Raw genomic sequence first — 20,148 nt, 5'->3', positions numbered from 1 at the left:
TACTTGACGAAGCCTCCCTTTACGGTACATTTTGAACAGATAAAAAAAATGCAATTAAATATATTAATCAATTGACAGCCCTTTAAAAAATATAATTTGTAGTCTGTTAATGTAACATTTGTTGGCATCACTTGACACTGAAGGTGACACCAAAGAGAGAGCGTTTAAATCTGCAACAAAAAGAGGAGACGGGGAACAAGAGACCGATAGGGAGGGAGGGAGGGAGAGGGAGGGGATGTAAGAAGACCAAAATAACAAAGGCATGTGCCTGTCTCTCCTTGGTATTTTCCACTCCGTTACATAAAATCCCTCCTTCCCTCTTCTCAATCCCTTCCTCACTCTCCCCTCAGCTCCTCCCTGCTGCCCGTCATTGGTCAGCTGGTCGGCTCCACAAAGCCACAAACTTGTTCTCGCCTCATCCAAGTGGCTCAGAGTCCACTGAGGCGAAGAGGGGAAGCAGAGCAGCAGCGTTGGCGGCCAGCATCAGTCACCTTGGGGCAGAGCGAGCTAGCGGAGGAGGCGGGAGATGATCGACAGCCTCTCTGCTCAACTCTCACTGATCATCTGATTGATTATCTCGGTTTTCTACGACTCTCTCCAGCAACATGAGCTCCTCGTCGGCCAACCTTCACAACAAACGTCTGCCCTGTGAGTCATCTTAAAAACTTCTAAACCTTTTACATCTTTTTAGTTCAGTTGGATATTTGGAGACACAACTTTGCTCCATTAACACAGTTTTCATTTGGAGATGTAGAGCAGGACATTAGAGAGGAGAAAATCATTCTCCATATTTGGTCATCAGGACAGAAGTACAGATTGAACATTTGAGGCAAAGAAACAGAAACTCAAGCTACAATGAAAGTCTTTCCCACTGTTGCAACAAACTATTACTTTTATTGTTGATTATTTTATTTATTAATTGATTAGTTGTTTGGTCTATAAAATGCAGTGCGCAACCTCCAGGTCTGAAAAGTGAAGCCAATGCTGAAGTGCCTTAAACTTGCATTCTTTCTAACAGCCAGCAGGGGGCGACTCCTCTGGTTGCAACAAGAAGTCTGATTGTATAGAAATCTATGAGAAAATGAGCCTACTTCTCACTTGATCTATTACTTCAGTAAACATTGTAAACATGAGTTCATGGTCTCAATCACTAGTTTCAAGTCTTCTTCAATACAGCATGATGTTCATTTAGTAAATTATGGTCCCATTTAGAGTCAAATAGACCATAAAGCAGGGGATGCTTTAGGGCGTGGCTACAATGTGATTGACAGGTCGCTACCACAGCGTTGTCCGGTCTGGAAGTTGTCCGTGTTTTCGTCTTACAACTTTAACCCTTTCACAGTGTGTTTTCAGTTCATGAAAGTTAATTAACATTTTGGCCTAAAAATGTCTTACTCAGCGTTCGGCTGTGCTTAGCTCCACCTTCTCGTGTCACTTCTGGTTGCAAAAAAACAAGATGGCGACGGCCAAAATGCAAACTCGAGGCATCAAAACTGCAGTCCACAAACCAAAGGGTGGCGTCACGTTGACTACGTCCACTTCTTATATAAAGTCTAAGTCTTAGCCTAAGTCTATGCTCACATGTTAGAAAATGGTAAGATAATGTCCTCAAATGTCTTATTTTGTCCACAACTCAAAAATATTCAGTTTACTGTCATAGAGGAGTAAAGAAACCAGAAAATATTCACATTTAAGAAGCTGGAATCAGAGAATCTTTGTTTTTTTTCTTTAAAAAATTACTCAAACCGATTAATCGATTATCAAAATACTTTATAATTAATTTAATAGTTGACTACTAATCAGTTAATTGCTGCAGCTCTGTATGGAATTCAGTGTCTATTTACTATATTAAATGGTGTCAAATCAATGTCAAGTAAGTGGAGTTGGAGTTTTCTTTATTTATGATGGACACCGAACTATTCACTGCTCCATTAATATGAGGCATAAGCTGTGTGTGTGTGTGTGTGTGTGTGTGTGTGTGTGTGTGTGTGTGTGTGTGTCAGATATAATGACAGCTCAGCCAGTGTTAAATAGCTGCCATTGTGTTGATATTGCCTGAAGTGAATGGTCCAAGTGCTGCGCCAGCCAAAAAAATAAATAAATCAGACGGGAATGTTGAATCATCACCCTGAGTAACGTCCACTAATACCAAGTGAATAGGTCACACTCTCAGGAACAGGGATGCATTCCCACAAACACACACACACACTCTCACTGAGGCAGGCTTGGATTAGGGCCACCGCAGAGCCCCAGACAAAGATCTCTTATTTCTAATGGGATTGTGCCTGCAGATCTCATCAGACTCGACTGACTGCAGCTTGTTCCACAGACACACCAACCCACATAGGACACACAGACCTGAAAGTGAATTAGTCCCAGTGAGATCAGTTTGTGATTTCATGAGGCTAAAAAGGATCAGGGCTGCGACTCCAGAGGAAGACGTCTCCCATCTGTTGCTCCGTCATGTTTTGATTATTGTGGGATTGTGCCAGAGAGCGACACATTGGTGCTCTGTGGTGAGTGAAGGACTGGCCAGCTGTTAGGAGCCTGTTACAGACGGCAGGGTATTGGATGGATGGAGAAGGGATTGTTTCTATTCTCCATGTATTCTTAGCTCAGTCCCCCTTGGACTTGACCCAGATAGGACAGAGGAGTAGATTCTGTTTAATGAGCAAATTAGAGGGGTAAAAATCCATAACATGTACCGTCTGTATCTTTAATTGATCACACTCTGAGGGATCCATACAGTATGAATCTCTGCTGAGCTGCTCTGCTATCTAGTCGCTGGAGCTTAACGAATGAGCTAGAGGGGATACAAATGGAGCCAAATTGAACACGCTGAAGAAGATGGACCATGGATGTATTAAGAGAACTGGATACAGCGTTGGAGGCTTGGCCCCGTTCATTCCTATGAAAGTTGCTCAGTGGCGCAGGAAGCCAAAATGGCTCGACTTCAGATTGGAAAAGTACCTGGATCTTCCGGCGATCTTCCGCATCCATTGGGCCCATGTAGCAAGAGCAATAGCCTCCGCTCGGTCACAGACATCGGTCACAGACATCGCGCTGTCGTCACGACAACTCCGCTAACTCCGCCTCCCAGGCCTCGCTCCAGCCTCGGTCTCATTCACATGAACAGAGAAAGGGAAATAACTCTGGCTATGGCTATTAGTCGTTTTACAACTTTACAACTAATTATTTAAATAAGGGCTATTCAAGTGTTCAAACTGGGAAGTTGATTCACCTAAAAAAAAATTATCCGCTGAGTTACAGACGTCTCTTTCCCAATCTAAGTCTATGGGAAAAAGTCGTTTTGGGCCCAATGGCATCAATTGACGGACACGGAAGTTGTAGTACCACCATTTGGCCACTACGAAAATTGGCATCAACGACCGGCGCTCTTCCTGGGGGCTTGGTATGCGCCAGGCGAGCAATTCCCATTGGACTGAACAGGCGCCATCTTGGGGTCCGGTATCCAGTTCTTAGTATTGGATTGGATTCTCACAATTTGACTCATTCTCCTGATTCATTTCTCTTGATCCTCTGTGCATGGCTATAGTTACCATTGAAGACAATGATGTCATGTTTAAGTACTGTTTACATTCTATCTAGTGGAGACAAGCTGTAAACACATTGACATGATATCGCCTTACTGTGTAGAGTTGCTATGGTGAGCTTGTTAGTATACAGTGGCCTATTTAGACATCCATCAGATACAGAGAAACATTAACATTTATCATCTTTGTGACCACCTGATGAATGAAAGTCTAATATTCACTATTTTTTTTTTAGCACCATTTAGTCACTACAAACTCTCAAGTAAAATATGTTTTTTTAGCAGCTAAATGCTCCGCTATGTTCACCAGCTAGCCGTCAACTTTGTCTGTTGGGTCGTAGGTCATTTAGCGTACAATAAAAATGCCGTTCTTGCTTTTGGCGTGTCATTTTCCTGCCATTTAGTCTGTATTGACTGCAATGTAAACGCATCCATGTAAAATATGCTGCGCTCAGAGCTTGTGACGTAGAATAAAAAGTGAGAAAGACTGCTTATGGTGGACGGGATGGGAGGTGGATGGATCCTACAAACACACGACTTTCAAACAGGAGACCGGCGTCTGTGTTCCAAAGTGTGTTGTTGAGTTATTATGGAGGGATTTTAGTGACGTTTGTGATGTGTTTTAGTTATTCCTGTTTCCGTACGTATTTTACTGATGTACTTATTTTAAGCCCAACCATGACGTTTTTTCCTAAACCTAACTTAGTGGTTTTGTTGCCTAAACCTAAGTGCGGATGGTACCGTAGTTTTGTTGCGTGGCATAAAACTGACATGTGAAAAGGCTGAAATGTGTTCTCATGAACACGTGGGATGTCCTTGTAATGTCATGCTATATATATATATACGCCTTCCCGTGAGAATGGGTTGACCAAAACAGTACAGCCTAAAGACAAAGCTTTAAACCACTTTGTAAAGCTGAAGGAAACTGTAGTTGAGTAATAGTTCTGAGTTTTGTGCGTTGCGGGACCACTTTCACAAAACTATTTATTATAGCAGCTATAAATTGGACTATTTTACTACCAACAAATAAAAAATGAAGAATACATTATTTCCCAACCAAGTGTGGAGAAGGCTTTGGAACAGCATTTAGACATATTGGGAAATTAAAAATTAGAGACAATATCATTGAACAGTGGTGGCAGACCTCTAAATCACTAACCACATCGCCGATTCTTTCATTAATTTAAAGGTTTGGTGTTGTGCTTAAGCGGGATCAAGCACGGAGACATCACCTTCCTATGCAAGAGCCAGAAAAAAAGCAATAGAAAAATGAAATGTGGATAAAACTGACACAGCAGCAGTACGGGTTGTTGCAAGTTAACTGATTTGGGCTGAAGCAGGGTGATTTCTCTCCCAATTACTCACGTGTGGATCATACTTTGTGCTCAATGAACTGGGTTTTTTGGAGAGGAATTCAGTTGTTGAAAGCAAAGTGTTAAATAGTTCGTTATGCTCATTGAGAAACGACAGGAACAGGATCGCTGTGAGAAAAGCACACATGGGGAAAATACACAGATTATTGTATTATAAACAATGCCCTGTAGCATGTCAGTTATTTAAGTTAATTATATGTGTGTGTTTGAGAGTGATTATACTAAACAGCCTCGCGTGGATGGCTGAATAACGTTCCCATCAATTCAACAGTCTAAGCTGTGCAGCCCTGGGGACAAAGACCAGCTCCTCTCATTAGTTCTCTAATAAATCCATCTACTCGCTGTTCAGCTGAATACTCCACGTATAGACAGAGCGAACGCCTCCAGCCATACACACATTTACAGTCTTCAGACAGAGGCCTACACAGACGCACAGCAGCAATTTATCACGTGAACACTCTTCCAAATGTGTAAGCACACATTCACCTGTTCACCTGTTTGGTCAGTTCATGACTTGGAAGACGCTGGTGTTGCTGGAAGGATGAAGTGTATTATTCCTCTGACTATCAAAACAAAAAGAAAAGGTGGGAAGTTAACGCTGCTATAATCAATACTTATATTAACTTATTATATTAGCCAATAAGTGAAAGCACCTGTGTTGGTGTGTAAGGGCCATTGAAAAAGCACACCGACTACATTTACATGCACAAAATATACCGGTTTTCCCCCTTATTCTGAAAAAGACAATATTCCTACTAATCTGTTTACACTGTCTACTGTTTATCCTATTAGACATTTGTGTGAAATTGTCATAATTAGAATATGAATTCTTGAGTTATGGCCGTGTGTTGTGAGGTCATAGTGACCTTTGACCACGATAATCGAATTAGTTCATCTCTGAGTCCAAGCTGACGCTTGCGCCAAATTTGTAGAAATTCACTCAAGGCGTTCCTGAGATATCACAAGAATGGGATGGCGCGGAGACATGATGAATATTCCACTATAATATTCCTGTTTACATGCAGTCGTGCATACTCTGATTAACATAACCGGTGGTGGACTTGTTCAACCGTGTGAACACAGCCTGCTTCTTTCATGAATCTCTGCAAACTGTTGGCTGGTTGGTTCGTGTACAACACACAGAGCTGGATGTAAACAGGCAAGAGGCAGAGTGTCGCAAACTGCCATAAAAACCCCAATTGAGACGCATATTCTGAATGTGCAATATATGATTGATTGATTGATTCTTTATTTTTGTGTCATGCACGTAAAGTGCCCAACCCTCATGGGTTTATTATAATACACCAAAAAATATAGTCGCAGTGGTCAAACATCTGATAACATTCAATTACAAAATCACAGGTTATTTTACAGCTCGGTCAAAAACTAAATATTCTGCCTCGTCTTCCAAGCTTGGCAAATAAAATCCGCTACAAAAAAGATTCCCTTCCTGAAGCACTGAAGGTTTTCATAGTCATCCAGCCAAAAGAAATCAACCTCCAATCCATATCCCACATGTCTAAATCGGAAAATGCTCTATTCGGAATAAGGTCTAATTCAGAATATCCAAACAGATTATACTGTTTAACATGACCCGTATCAATGAAGAGGAAAAATAAAATCCATCAAGCAAAATAAAATTAGTATAATACAATAAAAAATAACAAAATAATAGACAAGAAATGCAGATACAGTACATTATTAAGTTGCACCAAATTGAATAAAAGGAAATAAAATATAATTTCATTTAAAAAAGATTAACTCAAATGCACATAAAGTCAGAATTATTCTTGGAGCTTACAGTTGCCAAATATGAGACAAAATATAGTTCAGCTGGTTCAAATACTGCAATCTTATAAATCACACACATTTTTTGTGGTTGTGATAACATGAGGTGATCATTTAATCTTTCTTTCTATCATGATAAAATAGTGTTTAGTCTTTCGTAGCCGGCAGCGTCTCCAGGCCGCCTCAGCTTCAACAAACAGAGGAGAGAAGTCTGAGACAGTGCGTTGAGTTTAAGCAAACACTTCTTCAGTTCTCCCAGCTGAAGTGAAAATAGCTTTAAACCTCCCTCGCAAACACGGCGAGAGGCAGCTGTTCAGGAAGAACAGAGCGGCGTGTGAACGTTCAAGTGATTGCAATGAGAGAAGTCAGCCATAAGCCTCACAGCGAGGATGAACTCGGTTAACCTTCACCACATCATTTCAGATTTTTCGAGTGAAATAATAGATTTAATCATCAGTATCAGTGTTACCTGTCTCCAGATGAACTTTGCTTTTACTGCAACAAGAGGATAGAACCCATTGACACCATTTTCATTATTATACGGCCTTGTTACTTTACCTATGATAATAAATCCTCCAGGTTTTTTTATTATGCTTTTTTAAGCATTGATTATGTTGCCCATACAGATCTCTGAGCATTATTGGCAGGTTGGATTGCTTGAATAACAGTTAATAATCTTATACTACTGTCCATTATTCTGGGTAAGAGGATTTGCCAATGTAGGAAAAAAAGTACTTTGTCAGTTGGTGAAGCCTATTGTGTTGATCAGAACTCATGACAGTCTGCTTGTGGGCTTATGGGGGGCAGTGGGACAGGACACTGACCTACAAACAGTCCTATTGTCAGTCTGGGTGTTATCCAGGCAGGAGGGGGTTAACACTGATGTCATTGTTGTCCTGACGGACTGGGCTGATGGGGCTGGACACTGCTTTGACCCAACGAAAACAGCTAGATCTAATATGCAAATGAAAACACACACACATACATGTGCTGTACTACAGAGCAGACAGACACACAAACACACATCAACAGCTGCCATAAATAATTTACTGTCCGTGCAACTGGAGCCCAGTAAATGGCAGCCTTTTGGAGAGAAAATAGGGAACCAAAAATAAAAGTGTGAGACAGAGCAAGTGCATCGTCTCCAAAGATATTATAGTCTATCATCGTGGTATCACGCCAAAGCGTGTTAAGGAGTCGCCTGTCCACCAGAGGATAGCGTGTCAGTGGCACGCTTTGCCTCGCCGAGGCGTGAATACTACACGCGTGCATGTAGGTGTAGTACCAGGAGGGGGCAACAAAACCACTTAGTTAAGTTTAGGAAAAACGTCACGGTTGGCCTTAAAATAAGTATGTAAACTAAGTTAAATACGTAACAGGAGTACGGAAAACATGTCACAAACGTCACCAACGTAACTTCAAAATAACCCTTTGGGACACGAACACCGGTCTCAAACACCAGTCTCTTGGTTGAAAGTCCTGTGTTTGTTGGACCCATTCACCTAAATACGTACAGAAACAAATACAAAGTTTCATCACGACACAATATTATATTGATTCTTTGGACAACGATACGCCATTTGCTGATATCACAAAGTCTTCTACGATTCGATTTCGATCCGATCCGATTCAATTCAGGAGCCTGCGATCGATATGAGAAGATATCATACGCCCATTTAAAACAATCGGTTGCATTTACTCACAAAAAGCAAATAAATATGATTCAACAATTTTATTACTGAGCTCTTCCAGACAGTTACCCCTAATAAGTACAGAAAACACGTCACAAATGTCACTAACGTCACTAACGTCACCAACGTAACTAACGTCACCAGCTTCACCAACTTCACCAACGTAACTGTGCAGCATATTCACACATATTCATTTACAGTGTAGACAGCACAGACTACATGGTGTGAAAATGACACACCAAAAGCAAGAACGGCGCTCTTATTGCACGCTTTTACCTTGCGCATTATCGTGTCATTCATACGCCTTTTTGTGCTACTGGGCCGTGTCCATTTTACGAGCGAGGCCATTTGTCTGTTCCACTTTAATTCAGAACATTAAGCGTTCTGAGAAATGAGAATAAGATATAAGCGGGCAACGTGATGAAACTGCAATCACTAGAAAATAGAAAAAGTGTAAAACTTAACTCTCAGGATGTGCTGACTAAGATGTGTTGAAAAGCTAACATCACCTTTTAAATGTTAGTGATAAATTAGCACATTGCATTTACGGTTGCATCTATTCTCTTGCTGTTAGAGCAGAATTAATCTTCTACCTGTAGCCAGACAGCCGCTTCACCATTCTTCATGACCACTGAGGCACCATTAATTACTGTAACAGCTCTAGCAGAGCGACTGATCCACTAATGAGCAACTGTAGACTGTTAACAGCCTGCTGCTGCTGCTGCTGTTGGGGTCAACGTTGTGCTGGAAGGTATACAGAAGAGACTCTCAGTAAAAATAACAAGACATCCTCTTTAACTAATGAGCCCGAGCAGAATTCCTCCTCTCTATCCTCTCCCTCTCTATAACCCACACCCTTGTGTTGAGTCACTTTTGGCTAACCTCTGTCCTGTCATACTCTGCATTTTTTAAGACAGCCTCCTCATTTTTTAGCCTTTCTGCAAGTGTTCCTGTCCTCCTTGAACTTTCCTCCCTCACGCTTCTTGCTGCGAACCCATCTCTGTGAAGTAAAATCTCTCTCCTCTGACAAAAAGTGTCTGGGTGGAAAGGGCAGCCAGTCTATTCGTCGTGGCTTCAGCCCAAACACCTCAGAGTTTCACGTCTGTCCCATGTGTTTGGGGTCAGCGATGCCGGCTGGCTTAGTGCCAGCAGGTGATCATGCCTCAACTATTCAATATACAACCACAAAGTGTGTTTGAGAGAGACAGAGACGGAGAAGAAGAGCACTAGTACTCATATATGGAAGTCAAAAATGACTCACTCACCAATAGAGATCAACAGTGAAGTTGTGGAAGTGAAAATCCCATTCATATTCTGAATCACAGAGTTGATTATTAGCCATAATGTCGTAACCATCCAAGGTAGACTTACCACGAACTACGAGATTGTGAAATGATGGTATAAGCTCCTATAGAAGCCACAAGTCTGTGTATCAACATTGTTGTAAGAAAAACACGTTTTATTTGCAATGTAATAGAGAAATACTTCACTACCCACAATCCTAAGTGATTGGTGGAGCACACTGTTACCTTGGAAATGTGTACCGCAGCCACACACGGCTGAGGGTACGTGCTCATACGCGCACATACGTGCTGCTCCGTGGTCTGCTCCCTGCTCTCCATCATATTTACACAGGGAACAGGAAAAAAAAGTCAGGAAATTTTTTTGCGTGAACCACTGACACTACAGCGCTTGACGCTTTTTCTTGGCAGTCTGTTATTTAAATCTAATGGTGGAATGGCTGAGGCAACACATGGAAGTATGTAGCACCACCACAGCCATTTAAACAGGGATGATCTCATCCATTTGAACGAAGGAAGCCACTTCTCAGAAAGAAAGAAAAAAAGCCTTGGCTTAGTTGAACAGACTCAAGCTGAGAGTCTGGCAAACGGCTCCATAATCAAAGCAGAGGAGGAAGCAATGGTTCCCACTGGGGTTTCTGTTTAACTAGTGTTTACTGAGGGTTTATAGCCAGAGCTGCTCCTTCAACCAACGAGCGTTAAAACAACTAGATCATCTGGAGAGGCAGCTCTGCTTCCTGACCTTCTCTTTCCCCGTCACAGAGGGGAGCCAGCCAGTGATGGGCTGATGGTAGCCTGTGGCCGACACCGAGCCCTGCTGCTATCCCTTCATTTAGCCTTCAGATCAATGTGTTGCCTCTGCTATTTGTGCAGTTGGTGCTTCTGAACCGGCGTTTCAGGATCCCGTCCTTGAAAATGTGACAGCGGGAAGAGGCACATGATGATGATGCAGATACTAGATAGATACAGATTGTGACCTGATTCGACCGGATTTGTTTATAATATAGATGTATAGTCAAGCTGAAGACAGTAGAGCATTGAACAATCATCATGTGGGGATGATGCGTTATATCTGCCGGGTCTGCTGGGAAGCCACGACACAGTTTTCACGGAAATGTGATTGAAGCGAAAAGGAGGAATTTATCGAACATTGAATGATATCAGATCTAAAATGTTATTCCTTCATTTAGTGCATAGATTTCAAAAGTGGCAGACAAAAAAAGATATTTGCCTGCCACAGTGGCAGGCAGTGAAAACAGTTAATTTCAGACCCTGTTTAGGTGTAGTCACCCTCCGCTACATCCCAAATGATTTCCTGTAAATGGCATCATGTCTAAGGAGTGCAGGCCGGTCCCGTTCCCTTACACATCTGAGCCTTTGTCCGGCTCTGAATGGGCTCTTTCTCTTTCTCTGCCCCCTGAGCGGAGGATCTGGGTTTGTCTTTATGTGGGGAGGCAGAATGGCACGCACACACGTCCGGCCTGCTCTCTGTCTGTCTGTCTGTCTGTCTCTATCTGTCTGTCTGTTTCAGTCATTCTGCATGTCCAACTGGTTCTGACCCCGTGACCTTTTCTTTCTTTAGTCCCTGAACACCCAGAGGAAGGAAGGAGGGGGAGACAGAGAGACAGACATACCAGCAGAAAGAAAGAAAGTTTAACAGAAAGGGGGATAGAAAGAGAGACACAGAAATACAGGAAAAAGACAGAAAAGGAGACAAAAAATGAGAGAAAGAGGATGAAAATAAACAAAAAGAAGGATAGAAAGAGAGATGGAAAAGCAAAGAGAAAGATAGACAGACAGAGACAAAAAGAAACAGAATGAGAAAAAGAAAAAGAAAAAGAATAGACAGAAAGAGAGAGAAAGAGACAAACAGATAGATAGCGAGACAGAAAGAGAGAAAGAAACACAAAGGAGAAAAAAGACAGAGAGACAGACAACGAAGCTCAGAGAGAGACAGACAGAAACACAGAGACGAAAAAATGAGACAGAGGACAAAAAGAAACAGAAAGAAAGAAAGAAAGAATGACAGAAAAGCAAAGAGAAAGACAGGCAGAAAGACAGAAAAAAGACAGAGACAAAAAGAGACAGAAAATGAGAGAAAGAAAGACAGAAAAACAAAAAGAGAGACAGAAGACAAACAGAAACAGAAAGAATGATAGCAAGGGTGACAGAAAGGCAAAGACAAAGACAGATAGACAGAAAAACAGAAAGAAAGACAGAGACAAAGAAACCGAAAAATTTGAGAAAGAAAGACAGAAAACACTTAAAGAGAGAAAAAAAGACAAAAAAGAGAAAGATGAACGAAGGAAAGTAAATCAGTTTGAGCTCAGAGAGAGAGAGAGAGAGAGAGAGACAGGCAGAAAGAAAGAAAGATTAACAGAAAGGAGGATAGAAAGACAGAAATAAATACAGAGACAAAAAAGAGACAGAGGACAAAAAGATAGAAAGGGCAACAGAAAGGCAAAGAGAAAGAGACAGAAAAAGAAAGAAAGAGACAAAATACAGACAAAATGTAAGAAAGAAAGACAGAAAAGACTTAAAGAAAGAGAAAAAAGACATAAAGAGAGGGAAAGACAACAAGACAGAATCTGAGGTGGAGCTCGAGTCTGCAGGTTGTTTATCTCCTGAGCAGCCGCGGCCCTTCAGACATCTTGTGGTATGAAACTAAAGACGTCGGGTTGCGGCGGGGCTGTAGCAGACTGGACATGTGATCTCATCACCAGTGGACACTGCGGCCAGGCTTTTCTTGTGAAAGACGATTTTCCCGTGTGAGCGGTTGCTCTAATCAGAGGTCACCGGGGTCGTCCGCGGCCAGGGAAGCCGTATCGATCAAGGTGATTCAATGGAAAACAGAACTGGATAGGGAAGCAAAATCAATGCGAGGATATGCATCTGTAGCTAACCTTTAGCTCTCCACAGACCTAGAGCCTTTAAGTAGAAACAATCAATACTCTGATCAATCCGTGTTTAACTGAGTGGGAAAAACCTCCAGGATAAGCAATCTGCGTAAACCTGTAGCCGGTAATGAAAAGCATCATTTAGTTGGCTGCAGCACAAACATGCTAGTTAAGTCCTGACTGTTCTCCTTTTAGAGGAAAGGAAAGGACAGTCACTCATCCAGCACAAATCCAGTGTTTTGTTTGACATGACGTCCTCGGCTGGACACATTAAACGAGCAGCTCTTTTCATCTGAACACACGCGTCAAACAGGCAGCTCCTGATTGTGACTGACATTTTGCTTTGTCAGCGCTGCTTCCTTCGCTTTGCGGACGACTCCGGGGACAATAGTGTTTCTGATTGTGTAACAGTGCAAGGAGAGGAACGCATCACTCACAACCTCAGACATCTACACAAAGACAGGAACGCTGCAAAGACAAAATGCCACACAAGATTCACAACATGTAATCATTCACCTGTCATCTCAGGGTTTCACTTTTCTTATGGAAGAGCAGCTGTAGCCTGTGACTGACTGCTGTCAGACTCCTCCATTGCATGTTTCTTATCACCAACATCACCTAAAGGGGACTTTCTATCTCTGTTTGGTGAAGAGCTGAAATTACTCAAAGGGGAAGTGCCCCAATTTTACACATCAAAGTCGGTTTGCAGGTCTGCAGGAGTACAACTGCATATATGAAAACAAGGTGCCTGCCTTTTTGTGGTTCCACAGGGAGCTGCACCAAATCTGATAAATGGACACAAGTGATGCCACTTGAGTCCATTTATCCAGGCGTTCCTGAGATATTGCATCCTCTTTTAAGCTTTCAGAAAAGACAATCAATCACTATGATTAAAGGTGCTGAATGCGACATTGGGAGCATTTCTATTGCCTCCACACGGCTCTCAACATGGCGACGGCCGAGCCGGCGCATTTCAGCTAACGGTGCTAACATTGCGAACAGTGAAAACAATGTCAACACTGCTGACCGAGATAACAGTGTTTATGGGAGGAACTGGAGGGTGGGCGCTACGCTTCCGCAACGGCGCTGTCGGCCAGGACGGCGTTACCAACTGTAACCGCCGTATGAGAGCAGTGCAGAGCGGCGGCCGTGAACTAGCCAGTGGGGCACGATCGCATGCACAGCCAGCCCGGCTATGTCAACAAAGCACAAAGAAGCTCGTATTACAACACACACAGGGGGAGAGCGACTTCATTCTCTGCTCAGGTAGACATTACTCCTCTTTATCTTTACAAATAGTTGTTTGCTGCTATATTAATGCTCTGAATATCGTATAGAGAACCTTTAAAGGGGCACTCTTTCGCTCTGTAGGAACTTTCCAAAGTCCACGAAAATAACTCTGATGATGTCATCAAGATTATCTCATATTGAATTTGGAGACTACAAATCTATAACAGAAAGCAGAGTTGTAAAATAGGGCTGCAGAGTTTGAAAGATGTCGGCATTTACCAGGAAGGAGACTCAAATGAAAGATGCTATTGAGTGGCAGTATGTTAATCATAGGATCCAGCATTTCTGGAGCTTGACCTCTACTAGGGACTAAAATAGTAAAGCACTGATGTCCATTTGGCCCAGGAAATAAATGAAGTGTTGCTGAGGGATGAAGAGGAAGGAGGGGGATGAATGAGGACGAGAGGAGCAGTTTGGTGCACAGAGGGATCAGATCTTGTCTGATGGGCCAGAAATATGACGTTGGTTTATCAGATTATTTGATTTATTCTGCTGATTAAAAACAAGCTTAACCAGTCAGGCTGCACAACACTATTGATGCACACTATTGATATCATGTTAAAAAGCTTGTTATGATCACTGACAACGTGTCCATTGACAGGATCATAGTCCTGCGGGGAATTCTGTCCATATTTCCGCCTATATGCACACACATACTGTATGCCCATAGGTGCTGTCATCCGGTTCGGCCCGGGGTTTGAGTTGCTCTCTTCCCTCTAGAGCTATCTGATCCCAGACCCAGTGAGGTCCCTGCACCCCAGAGGCAGGCTGTCAAACAGGGCAGAGCAGAGCTGCAGTGACAGGCGAGTGTCCTCGTGTCATCACAGACGTGTGCCTGGACACGACTCGCTGACGCAGCACTCGGGAGGATGGCAACCTGTTGCTGCTTTTAGCCAACATCTACATTTTTTTAGTTTGCAGCTTTACCCTGACTGCAGCAGTTATTAAGTTAGTTCATTATTATGAGTTCATTATGAAACAGGTTGTCTCAATGACAACAGAGAATCCCTGAAATCCTTTCCTTTCCTGGTATTGTAAACATGCTGAGCTGAATGTTGTTTTACTCTCCATCACCCGGTGGTGTATTTATAGCGCTGCTGTGACTGCTGCTCTCAACACAGGCTGGATAATCTTCACATTATTCCCAGTTTAGACATGGCTTGAACGCCTTATCTAATTAACTCAATCCCTACCTGCAGGTTTTAATCGACACTTCTCTAATGACTCATGCAACGTGTTAATTGTAAGGAGTGTAGCGTGGCAGTTAAGCATAACAGTTGTGCATTTTGCGTTAAAAGCAACACATTTGGCACAGATGTAGGTTTACATGTTATGAAAAGATATAGATATCAGGGCACTGCAAATTTGGCCCCCTTTTTCAAAATGGCCACCAAATAGGTGCTAAATATTCCAAAATGTTGCAGAAAACTGATTTTATGACTCTTGATTTTTTTCAAGGGTGCTTTTTAAAAGCTTTTAACCTGAGAAAAACGTGAAAACCAAATAAAAGGACCACTTCAGGATCAAACTTCACAACCTAACCTTCATGATAGAATGACAACCACAATACACCTTTAGAACAGCAAGATCTTCAGCTTTCCATCGGTGTAGTTATCTTTTCATTAGCAGTCAAATTGACAGAGATATCGTTGGATAAAGTTCAGGATTGGCGGTAACCTCTAATCACAGTTAAAGCGATACTGAACTTCGGTAGAACTTTGGGTTGTAGAGGGAGAAACAGAATAGGAATAAACTTTATTATAAAAGACTGCAAAATGTGTCTGATTGTATAGAAGTCTATGAGAAAATAACCCTACTTCTCACTTGATTTATTACCTCAGTAAACATTGTAAACATGAGTTTATGGTCTCAATCGTTAGTTTCAAGTCTTCTTCAATACAGCATGATGTTCATTTAGTAAATTATGGGCCCATTTAGAGTCAAATAGACCATAAAGCAGGGGATGCTTTAGGGCGTGGCTACCTTGTGATTGACAGGTCACTACCACGGCGTTGTCCGGTCTGGGAGTTGTCCGTGTTTACGTCTTACAACTTTAACCTTTTCACAGTGTGTTTTCAGTTCATAAAAGTTAATTATAACATTTTGGTCACCTAAAGATGTCTTATTCAGCGTTCGTTTGTACTTAGCTCCACCCTCTGTGTCACTTATGGTTGCAAAAAACCAAGATGGCGGTGGCCAAAATGCCGGCAGTCCATAAACCAAGGACTATATACTGTATATACAGACTATGGCCAGGACACGGTTAGCTTAGCTTAGCACAAAGACTGGAAACAGGGGGAAACCGCTAGCTTGGCTCTGTCCACCTTCCAGACCCTCTAAAGCTCACTAGTTAACACATTATACCTCAACGTACAACTTGCCTGTCAAAACAACAGAGTTGGAGATATTGTAGGAACTGCTTACAGATTTGACATCATGTCTTCAGTCTCAATTCAAGTGCTGTTTAGTCTCAGACATTTACAGTCCAGCATTTCCCCTCTCCTCATTCCTCTTGCAGTCACACTGCTGCAGTTCAGCCCTCCACTCGCACACATCGAATTTGCACTCAGCTTTATTGCAACGATGCTGATGAGGGGGAAAATGGGATCGCACGGTTTCTCAAACAAGATTAACTTAGTGCAGGACCTGACAGCTTGCTCTTGCAAATCACTCTGTGCACATTTAAATGTGCAGGCTAGAACAGTGTAAGGTTATAATAGTTTTGAATTTTCAATTAGTTTTTGTTATTTTAGTTTTGACTTTTTTAATTCATTTTAGTTTTAGTTTAGTTTCATTTTTTTCAGAAAGGTTTAGTTTTAGTTCTACAGTAGTTCTAGTTTCTGTCTGAGAAGTATGTAGCTATACATACAAAATACATGGTTGGAGAGCTGTGTAGGAATGGCCATAATGTTTAACTTTATGTCTGATGTGAAGCAATTGCGGCATAGCTCCATCTCCTGGAATGTAAAGTCTTTTCGGTAGTGATATATTATAGCTCCAAAAACCAAAACTAAAATGAATGTACGTTCTTTTTTTTAAATTATTTTTAGTATTTTTTTACCCGGCAATATTGTTTCAGTTGAGTTTTTCTTAAAGGATATAGTTTCAATTTAGTTTCAGTTTACTAACAATATCTTTTGTTTTAGTTGACTAATAACCCCGGTACAGTGTGGCTGTTTGGAGAGTTTGTTTTATTAGTGTCCTCATAAAAGCAAGAGTTTATTTTCCATCACAAAAAGCAGCGCGTCAGTGGAATGAATCATAATCTATAGGAATGAAAGTTCAGTGGAAAATGGAAACTGATGATCAGAAATATCTTTCAATAATTGTGATATGTGTGATTGACTTTTCATTACCTCTCCTGCTGCAACAGTAGCCGTGAACAATCTGCCTCACTGACACTGTTGTGAGCTGTGATGAATGATTGCATACATGAAGATTTAGTGAACTACTTGTGTGTTATCTGATCTGTAGGTTTCTGTGTACTAGCTGTGGAAACAAATATCCCTTTTGGGACAAATAAAATAAATCTAAAAATCCATAAGTCCATACAAAGGGGATTCCACCTGCTTATGTCTCTCACTTACAGCTCAATGTCTCCCCCTTCTGGCTACTAACATTTGACCCCTGTGTGACTGTAAAATGGATCTCAAACTAAGCGTCACATTATACAACACCAGGTAATCTCACTGACCTACCTCCAGAGTGGAGGAACTAGCCTGTGAAATCTCTTTGTATGGTGTTTGATTGGAACGCAGCTTCCAGGTATCAGGTTATAAAACTTTAACTGAACCGGTATCTTGACTTCCTGTCTTTCCTGTTTTGATTGCCAGCGGAGACCGAGCGTGGCCAGAGGCTTCCAGATGTGGACGCAGCACAGCAGCTCAAGTTGAGAGAGAGACAACGTTTCTTCGAGGAGGTCTTCCAGCATGACGTGGACGCCTACCTGTCCTCGGCGCACCTGTGTATCCGAGACTATAAGAGGCGTGAGTTGTAAACCCGTGCACAAATTGCACATTCATATACAGATGCACGTCATTTCACTGCTTCCCCTCTCCTGCAGCTCCAATTGGCAGCATCTCGTCCATGGAGGTGAACTTGGACTTGCTGGACCAGATGGACCTGATTGAAATCTCAGACCCGGAGGCCTCGGACGTCTTCTTCAGCTCTGGGGGAGAAGAGGAGGTGCTTGCCTCCCCGCTGCCAGGTACGGAAACAAGAAATACAGCAGAGATTCCAAAGCACGCTACGCAGTAATGGTGGGGGGAAAAAAAAGATTCACCCATGTATCACAATTTTTTTACGAGTATCGATTGTTTATTGCCAGAACCGATATATTAGCTTCATTTGAGTCTATGCGGAGGTAGAAGGAAGTTACCGCTTTTTATTGTTGTAGTCTGAGTAACGTGACGTCATATCTGCTCCGTATCCGTTAACCAAAACAAACCACAGCTGAAACGAGAAAGTAGAAAACAGCGGAGGGTCAGCGTGGATACGACCTGCACACTCACATTTTAAATCCAAAGTGGTAAACACTACACATACAGTAAAGTATGGAAACACTTTGGGTTTCACACATTGCCAGGAAAAGCAGAGCTAGCCATCACGGCTAAAGCTGCAGGCTAACTCTGTCATGGACAGGAAACGTTATCGTACTGCGGTAACGTGCGGTCAAGCCAGCCGTCACTCACATCTCTGTGGTCAAATCGGCCGATGCTACAACTGTAGAGCACCCATATACTGACATTAATGTTAAATACATTCAAACGGCCCCGATGGAGCTGACCATGGATGTATAAAAAGAACGGAGCTGATGGGAGAGCTAGCGACGGACTTGGCGAAGGTAGCGGAAGTATACGTATGACTCCGTCCGGTTTTCAAAATAAGGTGTTAAAATAAGAAAACTGTATATACAAAATACATATATGGAAATAAGATTCATTAGATTATATTCACGTGAAGTATAAAACATTACATGTCCCTTATAAATTAAAAAGAAAATACTGCCAACTTTGATTCTTGGGTTGCTGGACAAAAATGTAATAAATAATGCCTGACAGTAGCTGATATATTTGTCTTCAGGACATCTCTGACTACATACATGCTGAAAATCAAACATTCATACTGTATTCATTTAGATATTTTCCAAAGTAAGGAGTTTATAATTCAACTTTTTCCCATGGTCTAGTGTTAAAAAAGTTAACAAATCACAATAAATCGTAATATTGAATCGCAATACATATGAAATCGACACCCGAATATCGTGATAGTATCCCTATGGGAGATGTGTATCGTCCCAGCCCTGCTTCCCATCCCTAACAATATCTTGTATCTGACTCCAAGGAAACAACAACAACGAGGAAGTCATCAGTAACGGACTCTTTCGACATGTCCTCGAGGGTCTTGATGCCAAGTCCCGCATGTCCTCCACGTCTTCAAACTCCTCCTCTGACAGCCAGACCACCAACGCCAACGGAGCGGACACCCCCATAGTCAGGTCCGACGACGAGGAAACGCACACCGGCACAGTGAAGCGAAGAGCCGTGCCTCCAGAGATAGAGAAGGTGAAAAGTAAGACTGCATCGCCGTCTTCATAGGACGCACCCTCTCCACCTGCAGCGCGGCAGTTGACACCTCAGCCGGGGGGGTGAAGAGTGGACTTTGGGATGCGTGCTTTTGAAAGAGGCCTCTCAGCTGAGACTGTCTTCCACACACTGGCTCTTATCACTGCTTTCAACCTTCCTTGTGATTTATGAGTTGTGGGTTGGGTTCTGTGTGTGTTTTGGAGGTGGGAACCGTGAAGTGTAAATATGGAGATTTATTAATTCTCACCGGTTTCTATTCATGTCTTGGCATGTTTTGACGGACAAGATTTGTTCCCCTGTTTCTGACCTTAAAGGACTTGTTGTTGATGAATGATGCCTTTTGTACAGTATTAACACAACCCAGGGCAGTAAAGCAGTGACTGGAATAATAAAAAGGATAATTGGATGACTTTAAGAGGTACATTTGGCAATAGAAGGCTTCATACTGTTTTTGAAAGCAACACATTGTCCTGCTGATATTCCCGGTTTTATAGCTCCAATTTTAAACGAATCTCTAACAAGATTTCTTTGTTTTAACAATAAAGGAAGAGAGGAAAATGTCTTCATGTGTTTCTAACGAGGCTGTCAATCGATTAAATTAGTTCATCACGATTAATCGCACATTTTTCATCTGTTCAAATGTACCTTAAAGGGAGATTTGTCATGTATT

At 42.1% G+C, this 20,148-nt stretch overlaps 2 protein-coding genes across 3 annotated transcripts in view; one reads left to right on the top strand and one right to left on the bottom strand.

Annotated features, from left to right (window-relative positions):
- Positions 1-20,148, bottom strand: part of LOC141754143 (uncharacterized) — a 44,957-nt gene that overhangs the window by 13,420 nt on the left and 11,389 nt on the right. The window lies entirely within an intron of this gene.
- LOC141754587 (dysbindin-like) lies at positions 437-20,040 on the top strand. The gene is made up of 4 exons (XM_074613786.1): positions 437-648; positions 17,727-17,879; positions 17,957-18,100; positions 19,237-20,040. The coding sequence occupies exons 1-4, from the start codon at positions 606-608 to the stop codon at positions 19,488-19,490; spliced, it is 594 nt and encodes a 197-aa protein (XP_074469887.1). The 5' UTR covers positions 437-605; the 3' UTR covers positions 19,491-20,040.

This window comes from Sebastes fasciatus, chromosome 1 (genome assembly GCF_043250625.1).
Source record: "Sebastes fasciatus isolate fSebFas1 chromosome 1, fSebFas1.pri, whole genome shotgun sequence".
Taxonomy (NCBI): domain Eukaryota; kingdom Metazoa; phylum Chordata; class Actinopteri; order Perciformes; family Sebastidae; genus Sebastes; species Sebastes fasciatus.
The sequence above is the reverse complement of the archived record's forward strand: the minus strand, read 5'-3'. Positions and strand labels throughout refer to the sequence as shown.

Bases quoted from the DNA above. Each gene is read 5' to 3' on its own strand.
- LOC141754587 (XM_074613786.1), top strand. From the start codon at position 606: ATGAGCTCCTCGTCGGCCAACCTTCACAACAAACGTCTGCCCT. The intron at 649-17,726 runs GTGAGTCATCTT...TTTGATTGCCAG, and splicing joins TCACAACAAACGTCTGCCCT to CGGAGACCGAGCGTGGCCAG. The intron at 17,880-17,956 runs GTGAGTTGTAAA...CCTCTCCTGCAG, and splicing joins TATCCGAGACTATAAGAGGC to CTCCAATTGGCAGCATCTCG.